The 14420-nt window shown below is 40.0% G+C and overlaps 1 protein-coding gene across 5 annotated transcripts in view; it reads left to right on the forward strand.

Moving 5' to 3' along the window:
- The window catches only part of rgs3a (regulator of G protein signaling 3a), a 220927-nt gene that overhangs the window by 34001 nt on the left and 172506 nt on the right, over window positions 1-14420 (forward strand). For all 5 annotated transcript variants that reach the window (XM_058774668.1, XM_058774664.1, XM_058774666.1 and 2 more), the window contains 2 exons: window positions 1202-1467; window positions 2513-2596. In XM_058774668.1, the coding sequence (XP_058630651.1) occupies window positions 1202-1467; window positions 2513-2596 (350 nt within the window). The remainder of the gene's footprint in view (window positions 1-1201; window positions 1468-2512; window positions 2597-14420) is intronic.

Below are 14420 nucleotides of genomic sequence, written 5' to 3' on the forward strand. Positions count from 1 at the left end.
CCCAAAGTGGGGTGCAGGTCCCAGCAGACAACTCAACAGATAAGGCCACTTCATAAGGAGAGGATGACACAAGGTGTGGGCCATGTCAATTCATCCCTATACTCCTCATGCTCCTTTTCCATGCCTTGCTTGTGCTGTCCACTGGGTGCCACAGAGGTTGAATACTGGAAGGGGAATGGATTAAGCTCCTGCTTCAATAAAAAGTCCTGAAGATTCTGAGCTTTGATGAGTGCTGCCACTAAAATGAGTGCTGTACTCACTACTGCAATTATAGATAATGCAAGTTAAAGCTTAAATAGAGGGCGGAGCTGCCAATTAATTGGTGTGGTGTTATGCAGGCTTGATAAATCGTCACTCCTAACATAACATAAAAGTGACAAACCAAAAAGGGAACTTACTGAGAGCACTTTGAAAGCTGCTGTAAAAATTTTTGTGCCATTAGTGCATTTTAATCAAGGCAGTTTCTTGCCTTTAATCATTACTGGAGAACCGGCACCTTTCCAAAGGTGTCCCCATATTTTGATACTCTTTTTTTTAGAATTTTTTTATATATACTGATATGGATATAAAATCGTATTATCTTTAGTAGAGTTGTTCACAGGCTGCATGCACAGCTGTATCACTAATGAAACAATAGAAGAAATTTCCAAGTTTAGTTTTTTAAAATGCACTTTGGTAAATATTCAGCTTGTCCAGTGTTTTTTTTTGGTTTTCTGTTTTATAAATTATCCTGTTACTATTTAGATGTGAGAAAGCACAGGAAATGATTCAGTGTGCGGATAAACTGCCCACATGATTCAATCTGAATCACAAAAATTTCAGATCTTTTTGACTGATTAGATCAAAAGCGATTCATTAGCGAATCTGGAATCGAATGAATCGAAAATTGATTCTCAGATCATTATATGGTAATCTCCATTGACAGACAAGAATTGAACAGAAAAATTGTACTGGGGCACAGCGTTATATCACTGGGGCTCACCAGTAAAAAGAGGCTTTTCATCTTCCATTGTTTTTGCCAAAAAATAAATTAGTTCCATGTAAAACTTACATTAGAGAGCCGTGATAAAGTTTTCATTGGGTAACCTGTTTGCAGTGTCTAGGGTTGTTGTATTGGCTCTTTTATACTAAGGGAAACCACAGAAATAGCTTTTTATTTCCATCTGTTATCTGACTAAAATCTCACCTTACTTTCTACCAGGTGGCCAGATGTTCCCCACACCTCAGGCGTCTGTTCCACCCCCTCCAACTGCTAATGCTCAGTCAGCTCCTGGACTGGCAAGCAGAACATGTTTTCTGCGTCGCTCTGCCAACAGCAAATCCAAAACACAGCACAGTGGAAACTACCAACAAAACTTTGCCAACTACCAGAACTGCACAATTGTGAGGTCACACATGCCTCATGCCAACTATGGTACCTATGTTAAAGTGACGCCCAAAATCCTCATCTTCCCCATCTTTGTGCAGGTAAATCTCCCACATCTTCAAAATAAATACAAGCATTAAATAAAACAAACTACGGAGATCTAGTAGTGATCTATTCTGAGACTTTTCTAACCAACACAATGGTTTTCTTGTTTTGCTGCATGACCCAGATTTTACATCGGAAATTAAATGGCAGCCCAACACAGTACTAAACTTGTTTATAGAGTTTTAAAAAGTCCTTTGTAAACCTAAAATTCTTGGTAACACTTTATTTCGATAGTCCACTTTAGACATTCTACTAACAGTAAGTAACTTTGCAACTACATGTCAACTAGCAGTCATTGGATTATTAGTAGACTGTTTACTTAATATCTTCTAACACTTTATTTTGATAGGTCCACAACATACAACATACTGACTTTGAGAAACTTTGCAAGTAAATGAAAACTTATTCTACTAACCCCAAACCTAACCTAACAGTCTACTCTGAGAGTTAGTAGACATGTAGTTGCAAATTAATGAGAATTAGTTGACATGTAGTTACAAAGTTAGTTATAGTTAGTAGAATGTCTAAAGTGGACTATCAAAATAAAGTGTAACCAAATTATTTAATATTACCATGAGCTGCATAGCAACTCATTAACAATACAAAGAGTTATGAATAGGAACATTGACAATTTTAGTTTCTAATGTAAATGTGTCTAAATGTATCATGCTCTTTGCAGCCAATCATTCACCACAAAAACCTAATTTCAAGTGAATCAGTATTTAATGTAGTATTTTTTTAGTCTATGTACTTACAAACACAATTTTAGTAATTGCAAGTTACAGTGTACTATTTCAGAAAATAATGAGGTAAGAGATGATATGTTTACTGTGTGGGTTAAGTACTCTGTAAAGAGCAGTACTGCAAGGTTCAGCAGTTTGCATATGTTAGTAGTGATAGTAGTGTTTAGTTAGTAGTTCTATACCCTTCTTCAAACATGGAGGTAATATTATACAATAAATGTTACAGTTAAATGTTGTAAGTTAAGACAAATGTGGTTTACCTAAACTGATTAAGAGTCTGTTTCTTTCTCTTCTGAAGCCTGTAGATCTGTGCAGCCCAACCAGAACACTGATTATCTCTGAAGAAATGATTTTATATGAGAGCAAGCATTTTTCTATCAAGGTAAGAGACACTCTGCATATTGTGAATGTGCATTTAGGTCACTTCACTCTTGAAATCATTATATAGGAACATTCTAAATGTAGTGCAATTATATAAATTTATAAATGGGGTCAAATAATTTTTGCTGGGATACAATGAACTATATGGGTAATTTCATATTTATCTCTCTTTTCCCATCTTGATAATGTCTAGTGTTCTCTCTTCTGTCCCTACTCAAAAGGGAAATTTAGTCTCTTTCTTTTTAACATGCTAGGTCTCTCTTGTACAGTTTTACTTTAAAGCTTTATTGGTGTGATCGTCAGAATTTAAAGGGGTCATGAGTGTTTTCACGATACCACAATTTTGACTTCGATACGATACCTGACTAAAATATCTCAATACTACTACTGAACCGATACTACGACAAAAACATAAGTAATTGAATAATAGATTATCCAAATGGAGGTTATAGTTATTTTATCTATTTAAAAAAAAAGCATTTCACCACCCTTAAAAAAAAAAAAAAAATTCTCAGATTCAGTTTTATTTTTTTATCAAATTCTGTGAATCAGTTTTCCATAAATTTTCTGGATTCATTTGAATAGTTTCATTACATTTTAATTGGTCAAAACCATGTCTAATTAATTTATAAAGATTAATGAGATTTTATAAAGAATGAATTTATTATATTATTTAAAAATTTGTCTGGTAAATATTCCTAAAATATTGTTTTAATAATATTTTTCTTTATAGCACTATTATTACATCAAGTAATATTTCTGTCACGTTAAACCAAACTTTTATTTGATGGGTTGCTGTATATGATATGCTGATGATTTTTCTCAAAAGTAACTGTAAAATGCTTATTAACTGACTCTAAGAGCAGTTCTAGAGCTGTTCATGTACTCATGTTGAGGCGACAGATGCTGAAAACACCACGAGCGTCACATGCGCTTCAGTATGTGATAGTGATTTCTATTTGCTTTTGACGTGACGCAACACTCGCATTCAGCGTAATCAAGTGTCAGCCGTTAAGCGACTAAACGCCAGTGGGCGGGGCCTAAGGTGAGAAGATAACTATTCGTCGATCTCTTTCTCTGGAGGTGGCGTTTATGCAAATGTTTGTGCCCGGGTGACGTCATCTTGCACCTCAGATCCAAAATGAGCCATTTTTGGAGCTTGATTAAATAAATGCATTTTTTGGAATGAGGAGGATGTTTTAAGCTATGAAACTTGCAGGATGGTTTAATGGTACAAAAACCTCTTATATACCAAAACATCAAGGCAAATTTGATTTCTCATGTCACGACCGCTTTAAAACATTGCATGAATGCATTGCAGCATTCAAATCAAAGCATATTCAGTACTTACAGTATAGTAACATAGACGTGACAGTAGAATATAAAATATAAAATGGAAACTGAATAAGGTTATAAAAACAGTAATGCAGAAAATTTGAAAAAAAAAAAGACATGGATAAAAGATAAAAAGGGAAATAAATAAAGAATGAAATTAAAATGTAATAATGTAAACTTGGTAATGTAGTTGGTACAGTTATTACACTATGTGTACACCGTGTGTCTTCAGTATCTGTTCCAATATCTTATCATGCTTTCACTTGTTGATTTACAAATCATGCCTAACTTAAGGCATTCATTTCAGTGGAAACTCATGATTACTTAACACTTTATTCCCCGGTTTCATAGACGAGGCTTAAGCCTAGTCCCAGACTAAAATGCATGTCTGGGCTATTTCAAATGAAATAAGGTGATCTTAAAATATGTCAGATTCATTGTTTTGCCACTAGATACACACCAGTAATGTTTTTATCCAAGGCATATTTATAAAAGCTACTTATATGTCCTAATTGAACTATGGCCAAAATCCTGGTTTAACCTAAGCCCTGTCTGTGAAACCGGGCCAATATATCAAGTTTAATTTACTTCTTTGCAACAATAAAATTTCGAGCTGCAGTGCAGTCCAATTTATAGACGGACATTAAAGTGCCCCTATTATGGATTATGAAAGGTTCATATTTTGGTTTTGGGAGTCCCCAACAACAGGTTGACATGCATGCAAGGTCAAAAAACACTTTCATTGTCTTATAATATGCATTTATTTTTACCTTATTTGCTCAACGACTCCCAAACGATTCACTGAACGATTCTTTTTTCCAAACCCCTCCTTTGCGTGACAATAATCTGCGGTGATTGGTTCGATTTCATTTCCATTTCATAATGCCTGATAAAGCAGCATTTGTGAGCACAGTGCTGCTTTGTGTACAGCTGTTACCGGGGAAACAGCTATTTTTACCACTTCAAAAGCAGTAGCTAGTGGCAAAGAATGAATTTGCATTTTCATTCAGACCAACGCGAAAATCGACTGATTGTTTTACGCAAAAAACATGCAGAGCCGTAAATGTGAACCAGTATATACAGTGCTGTGAAAAGGTTTTTGCCCCCTTCCTGTTTATTAAGATTTTTTGCATATTTGTCACACTTAAAAGATTCAGATCATCAAACAATTTTTTATATTACACAAAGATAATGCAAGTAAATACAAAATGCAGTTTTTAAATGATGATTTCATTTATTAAGGGAAAAAAGCTGTCCAAACATACCTGGCCCTACGTGGAAAATTAATTGCCCCCTCCTGTTAAATCATGAAAGAACTGTGATTAACCACATTATTTTAGAAAGCTGAGTTAAATTTCACTAACCAAACCCAAGCCTGATTACTGCCAGACCTCAAGAAATCACTTAAATAGAACCTGTCTGACAAAGTGAAGCATGCTTAAAGAGCAACACATCATGCCGTGATCTAAAATATTTCAAGAACAGATGAGAAACAAAATAGTTGACATGTATCAGTCTGGAAAGGGTTATAAAGCCATTTCTAAGGCTTTGGGACTCCAGCGAACCACGGTTAGAGCCATTATCCACAAATGCAGGAAACTTGGAACAGTGGTGAAGCTTCCCAGGAGTGTCCGGCCTACCAAAATTACTCCAAGAGCGCAACAACGATTCATCCAGGAGGTCATAAAAGAACCCAGAACAACATCTAAAGAACTGCAGGCCTCACTTGCCTCAATTAAGGTCAGTGTTCATGATTCAACAATAAGAAAGAGACTGGGCAAAAACGGCATCCATGGGAGAGTTCCAAGGCAAAAGCCATTGCTGACCAAAAAGAACACTCGAAGAAGGCTCGTCTCACATTTGTCAAAAAAATATCTTGATTATACCCAAGACTTTTGGGCAAATATTCTTTGGACTGATGAGACAAAAGTTGAACTTTTTGGAAGGTGTGTGTCCCGTTACATCTGGCATAAAACTAACACAGGATTTCATAAAAAAGAACATCATACCAAAAGTCAAACGTGGTGGTAGTGTGATGGTCTGGGGCTGCTTTGCAGCTTCAGGACCTGGACGACTTGCCATAATTGATGGAACCATGAATTCTGCACTCTATCAGAAAATCCTAAAGGAGAATGTCCGGCCATCAGTTTGTGACCTCAAGCTCAAGCGCACTTGGGTTATGCAGCAGGACAAGGATCCCAAACACACCAGCAAGTCCACCTCTGAATGGCTCAAGGAAAACAAAATAAAGGTTTTGGAGTGGCCAAGTCAAAGTCCGGGCTTAAATCCGATTGAGATGCTGTGGCATGACCTTTAACAGTCCATTCATGCTAAAAAACCCTCCAATGTGGCTGAATTAAAACAATTCTGCAAAGAAGAGTGGGCCAAAATTCCTCCACATTGAAGTGAAAGACTCATTGCCAGTTATTGCAAACGCTTGATTGCAGTTGTTGCTGCAAAGGGTGGCACAACCAGTTTTTAGATTTAGGGGGCAATTACTTTTTCATGTAGGGCCAGGTAGGTTTGGACAGCGTTTTTCCCTTAACAAATGACATCATTATTTCAAAACTGCATTTTGTATTTACTCAGGTTATCTTTGTTTAATATTAAAATTTGCTTGATGATCTGAATCTGGTAACACTTTATTTTGATGGTCCCTTTTGAACATTCTGTTGACACTAAGTAATGTTGCAACTACATGTCAACAAACTCTCATAAGAGTACTAGTAGACTGTCTACTTCATATCTACTAACTTCTTATTGTGTTGGTCTCCCAACAGATATTCTACTGACTATAAGTAACTTTGCAAGAACGTGTCAACTTTATCTAACCCTAACCCTACCAGTCAACTAATACACTACTAATATACTCTAATGAGAGTCAGTAGAAATGTAGGTGCAACATTACTTACAGTCAATAGAATGTGTTAAAGGGACCATCAAAATAAAGTGAAACCCTGAATCTTTTAAGTGTGACAAATATGCAAAAATTATGCACTTTAAATCAAATCATGTAGAACAAAATTACTTGCTATGGGATAATGGAAAAAAAAAAATCTTTCTCACTTTGTCCATAAATATGGAATCGGGTAATACTGAATTGTTTTCTGTATAAAATACATATCGATTATACCGTTCTCAATAGACACAGCAAATAAAGCTTATTTATCTCATGTAAAACACATATTCTACATGTGAATCCTGTGAGAGCACTAACATTGGCTGTTGCTATGATACACAGACTGCATTGCATCAGGAGTTTCATGGAAGATCAAGGGAGTAAACAGGAGTGGTATACAAAGGGTATCTGAGAAAAAAAGAAGGAAAGAAAAGACAAAAATACATGTAGGACATAAAAGCTTGTAGCAAATTATTTCAAAAGGGAAATGTAGATAAATAATTACAATTAATTATAATTAATTACAATTATTTATATCAGCTGCCAGCAGTGCCATGTTAAGCCTTTGCGGGGCCCTGGGCTTTGGGCCCACCACCACCCCCGCCATATGCCGGTTATATTCAGTGAATTGATAAATCAAATATGCAATCAACCAACCACCTTATATACAGATGCGCAAGTTATGAAATAAAAATAAACAAACACAGAGCGCATGTCGTAATCCTGTAGTAGGCTAAAAATTATGTACATAAATTAAACAATATAATCGAGTAGATTACAAATCAGAAATAGCCCAGCAAATAAAATTAATTAAATATCACTCACCACTAAAAGGGCTTCTTCCTGCTCTTCTTCAAGGAGAATTCTTCAATTAAATCCTTAAAATCAAGTTGAATGTCTGTCACGCCCCTGGACTGTTTTGTTGTGTTTTGCTCCCCATGTGTTCCGTGTGACCCAGTTTCTGTCTCCCAGTCTAATTGTTAATTTGATTCCAGGTGTGCCTCCTTAGTTCCCTTGTTATCCTGAGTTTAAAAGCCTGTCCTTTCAGTTAGTGTTTGTTTGTCCTTGAATGTCTTCCCTGCCTGTGTGTGTGTTATTCGGATTAAAGACTCTCGTTTTGTGCATTCCCCGTCTCCTTGTTCCTGATTCCCGTGAACCGTGACAGAAGGACCAACCCAAAACAGTAACCTCCGTGTTTATACCCTCCGTTTTGTTTCCGTTTTTTCCTAGTGTTTTTTCTTTCCGTTGTGCTCTATGGATCCCCATGTCCGACCCGAATTCCTCCTCCTCCTGCTGGAGCAGGGGGACAGATCTCTCGAGGACCACACAAGACTGTTCCTGTGCTTAGCTAACGCCACCTGCTACCCGGACGACGCACTCTGCGCATTCTACAACGCAAGCTTGAACACCGCGTGCAGAGCGCTGTCGTCCGAGGATGGTCCTCGTGAGGATTTCGCTGCCTTCGTGGAGCCACTCCAGATCCAGAGCCCAGCCCACCAACTCCCCGTGGCGCGGAGCATCAGCCCGAGCCCCGATTCCCCACCATGATCTGCGAGCCAGCGCGAAGCCGAGCGACTGAGCGGAAGATCGTCCCGGAAATCAGATCAGTTGCGAGAGCCGGCAACAGTGCCCACCACGAGGGAGCCAGCCGTTGACGGTGTGAGCCTGGAGTGGAGCTCCGCCTCCTGCAACGTGGCTGAGGGTGAGCTGATTATCCATCTGGGACTGCTGGACATGGAGGATGTAAATGAATGGGAACCTGAGCTGGACTTTGAACTGCTCCCTCTTCTCTCTCCATCGTCCCCGCTGGTCCTGTCCAGCCCTCCGTCTCCTGAGTTCCCCAAGTCAGCCAGCTCCACTCCTCCAGTACCTGCTCTTCGAAAATGCCCACCCTCCCACGCATTCCTGTCTACTCCACCGTTGCCATCTGGCAGCCCCTCTGCTCGCCCTCAGCCCACCATCGATGCGGTGCGAGCCCCACGGGACTGCCATCCTCCAGCGTTGCTGGGGCTGGAGTATTCCTCACCTCCGCCTCCAGCCTCCTCGGCCCTGACTCCGCCTCCGTCCGTTGACCCAGCGGCTCCACCTCGGCTCCTAGCTCCCTCGCCTCCACCGTCACCCATCGATCCTCCAGCTCCACCGGGCTCCCTCGTCCCTCCGGCTCCACCTTGGTCGGGCGTTGACCCGCCATCGCCTCAGGACTCCGCTCCTCTGGCTGCACCTCGTCGCTCCGTCCCACCGGCTCAGTTGGGCTCCTTCCTCCCGCCAGCTCCACCTTGGTCCTCAGTCGCTCTGGTTCCGCCGCGGATCTCCGCCTTCGCCTCGGTCACCAGAGCACTCGGCTCCACCTTGGCCCCCCGGATCCTCAGCATCCCCCTGGCTCGTCAGCTCTCCGTCTCCACCTCGGGCTCCTCCACCACCTGCTCCGCCGTTGGTCGGCCCCCTGGAGTTGGCAGCCATCCCTCCTCCATGGCTCCTCCCAACGTCGGCTCCACCGTGGGCCATCATCATGGCTGTGGCCTGGGTCCTGCCAGGCTCCTCCTGCTCTGGGTCCCTCCTGTCGCCTCCCTGGCTCCTCCCTCCTTCGTCTCCTCCCTGGTCTCTGTCTGCCGGCCCCCTCCCGGTTGTCCGTCCTCCTCCTGAGCCTCCGACATTGTTCCCACCCCCTCTGTTGTTCCACGGTGCGAGGACGCACCTTCCGGGAGGGGGGAGTAATGTCACGGCCCTGGACTGTTTTGTTGTGTTTTGCTCCCCATGTGTTCCGTGTGACCCAGTTTCTGTCTCCCAGTCTAATTGTTAAATTGATTCCAGGTGTGCCTCCTTAGTTCCCTCGTTATCCTGATTTTAAAAGCCTGTCGTTTCAGTTAGTTTTTGTTGGTCCTTGAATGTCTTCCCTGCCTGTGTGTGTGTTATTTGGATTAAAGACTCTCGTTTTGTGCATTCCCCGTCTCCTTGTTCCTGTTTCCCATGAACCGTGACAATGTCATACTCACCTGACATTACTGTCAAGCAGTTCAGCTTTTGTTCGTGCGTTGATGTCCTCAGTTTATTTTTTATAAGTCCCAATTTTGAAAATGACCTCTCTCCCGAGACATTTGACACAGGGAAGGTGAGAAAGATCCTTAAAGCAATTTAAACATTGGGAAAAGCACACTGGAGCTGCTTTTCTTTGAGTATAAGCATTAAATTTCTAGGCGAGAGGTCATTGGTCAGGGAGCAGCAAAACGCAATAAACTGAACAAGTTCATCATCTAAATGCTCCTGTAGATCTTTGCAGTATTTATGTACAACAGGCTGAGCGTATCTCTTCAGTGGGCATGCCTTTTAGACGGGTTAAAAAGCATGTATTTGTATGCATTATACTTTCTCTGTAACCTACTGACCAGGTTGTCAATAATGACAAGAAATCTACAAGAAACTTGTCACTGCCCGTGAGGATATGATCGCAAGTTGTGGATTCATCTGCTCTTGTTTTCTAGTTAGAATCCCTGATACGGACTTGAATTTCCAAGTGAGAGGTTAGAAATATTGGGGGTGGTGGGGGGTGGTGGTTATGACCCTTTTTCTGAGAGCATGGTTCGAATGGTTCTGGCAGTCTATACTCTGATTAATATTGCAAACACACATGGCATTCTATGAGGAGGCAGTGTACACCAAAGTGTGCATCATTAAATGAGCATTAATTTGATAGGAGACACGATATAGGTGGGGTTACATTAACTAGTACTTCACTCATAAAGCATGCATGAAACAAAATACAATGCAAGAGACACTATACAAGATAGTAATAATATACACCAGGGGTCTGCAAGTAAGTTTGGCACTAGCCAAAAAAATTTTTGCCACGAGATGGCGGGCCAGAACATAGTCAAAGGATAATTTAAGAAATTAATTGATTTAAAAAATGCAACTAGAATTGCCTGACTGTTACAGTGTCTTTTGTAACTGGTAGTGAGCTGTTACTCAGTGTTAAATCCTGTAATAGGACAGTCATTAACAAAAAGCCACATTTGTGGCGGTGTCCGGCAGAGTATTTGAGTGGAGTGGAATGCCAACAATTTCTCCTCCGCGCTCCGAGCATTTAATAATCACTCCGCTCCAGCTCTAGTTCCGCTCCGAGTTCACCATTTCCTGCTCACGCTCCACTCCTCGCTCACTGATATCAGAAACACTGCTCTGCCTTCGCTCCACGTCTAAAGTATTTCAGTAGGTTTGAAGTATCACAGTTCTGTTCATAACGTATATTAAAAAATAAATAAATAAAATAACAGGAGAGTTTCAAAGTGGCTTATTAGAACACTAGTGTGCAATTCTTTCCCCCTACCACATGACAAGCTAATAACATGGTTGTCAGCATTAAAAGGTATAATTGCTGCTTTTTGCAGTGCAAATTTTATTTGTGCTGAAAATAACAGTAGGCCTATGTTTTCATCAGTTATTTTACCTACGGATCGATGCATTTCTTACAGATTTCTGCTCATTCGAAATCGAATACAGATGAAGTAGCACTGTAAGATTACATTTGTTTGAGTGCATTATTGAGAGAGCGATTGCGTGTGAATAATTGTTGTAGCTACTTGTTTAAATCATGCTTTCAGCTGAAAATATTCAGTATCTAGAAGGAACAAAATTCCTTGAGAACTATCATAGCCTTCACATTCTTTCTGATTTGAGTGATCCTTCTCTATCAAGCTAAATATGCAATTATATTATGGGCTGTTGGTATGAATTGTACTCGGGATGGAGCAGTGGTGGAGCGCTCTTGGAGCATGTGAAAACCACGACGCTCCGACTTTTAAAAAATCCGCTCCTCGGTCCAGTCAAAATCACACCGCTTTACTCTGTGCTCCGCTCCGCTCACGTACTCTGATTGTAAGTAACTGTTGCTGTCATGACAGATCTATTTCAGAACCAGCCGCTATCAAAATAATCTGGCTGCAGGCGCGGGCCAGATATTATTGATGGCGGGCCAATTTTGGCCCGCGGGCCCGCCTGTTGCCGACCACTGATATATACAATGACCTGAAGGATATGTGTTCATTCAAAGAAAGGTTTTTCTATGAATTAATTAGAGAAGAGTCCATTTTTGTGGGCATAATGTCTTTCCTATAGGTAAAAGGTAGTGAGAGTTGCTCTGCCTGCATTCCTTTGAGCAATAAAACTGGTGTTATAAGATGATTTGTCTTTGGTTGCCATGGAACCAGAGGCCTGTTCTGCCTTTCTGAAGTGTTAGATGCATTTTGGGGGAAGGGTCCATAGACCCTCATAGTTGGCTTGTTGTTTGGGAGAGGAGGTGTTAGGGATTATTTGTTAAATATAACAAATAGCTGTGTCTGATTGGTCCAGACACTACAAGCGGCAGGCATAATAATTATGAACAAATTATGATTTTTATGATAATGTATGTAATATATTATGAAGTAATCTATTACAGCATTTAACCTAGTTATTCATAAGGTAAACTGCTGTAGTAGAATTACTGTAGATATACTGTAATATAACATCACACTGCATCATGTCCTTTTTAAACTTCACTAAATTATTTCAGTAACACTTTAGAATAGGGAACACTTATTCCCTATTAACTACGAATTTTCCCTCAATAAATTCCTAAATTCCTAATTAATAGTTAGTAAGGTAGTTGTTAAATTTAGGTATTGGGTAAGATTAGGGATGTAGAATAAGGTCATGTAGAATAAGGCATTAATATGTGTTTAATTACTACTAATAAATGGCTAATATTCTATGCTAATAAGCAACTAGTTAAGAGACCCTGAAATAAAGTGTTACCATTATTTCATGTCATCTACCCAAAGTAAAACAAAACAAAACAACAACCAAACAACAACATAAATACAGTTAGGTCCGTATATATTTGGACACAGGCACACATTTTATTATTTTAGCTGTTGACCAAAACATATATTGAATATGGGTTTAAAGTGCACACTCTGAGCTTTAATTTGAGGGTATACTCATCAAAATTGGAGAAAGGTTAAGCAATTACAGCTCTTTAATATGTACCTCCCCCATTTTTCAAGGGACCATAAGTAATTGGACCGTTGACTCAAAAGCCATTTCATGGACAGATGTGAGCTATTCCTTCATTATTTCTACATCAGTTAAGCAGGTAAAATGTCTGGAGTTGATTCTAAGTGTGCCATTTGCATTTGGAAGCTGTTGCTGTGAACCCACATCATACAGTCAAAGGATCTCTCCATGCAAGTGAAACAGTCAATTGTTAGGCTTCAAAAACAAAACAAATCCATGAGAGACAGCAGGAACATAAGGAGTGGCCAAATCAACAGTTTGGTACATTCTGAGAAAAAAAAATGCACTGGTGAGCTCAGCAGCATAAAAAGGCCTGGACATCCATGGAGGACAACAGTGGTGGATAATCGGAGGATCCTCTCCATGGTAAAGAAAAACCCTTTCACAAAATCCAGCCAAGTGAAGAACACTCTCCAGGAGGTAAACCTGTCACTGTCAAAGTCTACAATCAAGAGAAGACTTCACGAGAGCAAATACAGAGGGTTGACCACAAGGTGCAAACATGGCAAGATTAGACTTTGCCAAAAAACATCTAAAAAAGCCAGACCACTTCTGCAAAAGCATTCTTTGGATAGCTGAAATTAGGATCAACCTGTACCAGGATGACAGGAAGAAAAAAGTATGGAGAAGGCTTGGAACAGCTCATGATCCAAAGTATACAACATCATCTGTGAAACACAGTGGAGCATTGTGATGGCATGAGCATGCATGGCTTCCAGTGGCACTGGCGTTTATTGATGACGCGATAGAAGACGAAAGCAGCCAGAAGAATTCTGAAGTGTATAGAGATATACTCTCTGCCCAGATTCAGTCAAATGGAACAAAGTTGATTGGGCAGAGCTTCAAAGCACAAATGGACGATGACCCAAAACATACAGCAAAAGCAACCCAGGAGTTTTTGAAGGTAAAAAAGTGGAATATTCTGCAATGGCCAAGTCAATCTCCTGATCTCAACCCGATTGAGCATGCATTTCACTTGCTGAAGACAAAACTAAGGCAAAAAAGACCCACAAACAAACAACAACAACTGAAGTCAGCTGCAATAAAAGCCTGACAAAGCATCACAAAGGAGGAATCCCAGTCTTTGGTGATGTCCATGAATTCCAGACTTAAAGTGGAAGTGAAGCAGTCAGTCAAGTTTACATTATTTAGTAAATTGATTTCCACTTTAAGAAAAAAAAAAAATTATATATATATATATATATATATATATATATATTGCAGTACCACCGCGTGTGACGTCACAGGGTTGGTTTGCTCTGCTGGCCAGTTTCTGCTGGGGGAGGGGGGTATTCAACATATACAATATCTATATCAATATCATCTCATCTGAATCACAAAGTTTTGATCATATATTCCAAACATGTTTTCATAACGCGAGGCGCAACGTGATGTAAACAAACAACACTTCATACAGTATCGTTCATGTGGCATCTTATGTCAGACCTTTCAGACATATTTGCATTACACTGGTTCATTCATCAGTAGTGGTATGTAACATTTTATGTTCACCTTCAAATTTACCTGCTGTTTATGAATG

Source organism: Onychostoma macrolepis, chromosome 05 (genome assembly GCF_012432095.1).
Source record: "Onychostoma macrolepis isolate SWU-2019 chromosome 05, ASM1243209v1, whole genome shotgun sequence".
Taxonomy (NCBI): Eukaryota; Metazoa; Chordata; class Actinopteri; order Cypriniformes; family Cyprinidae; genus Onychostoma; species Onychostoma macrolepis.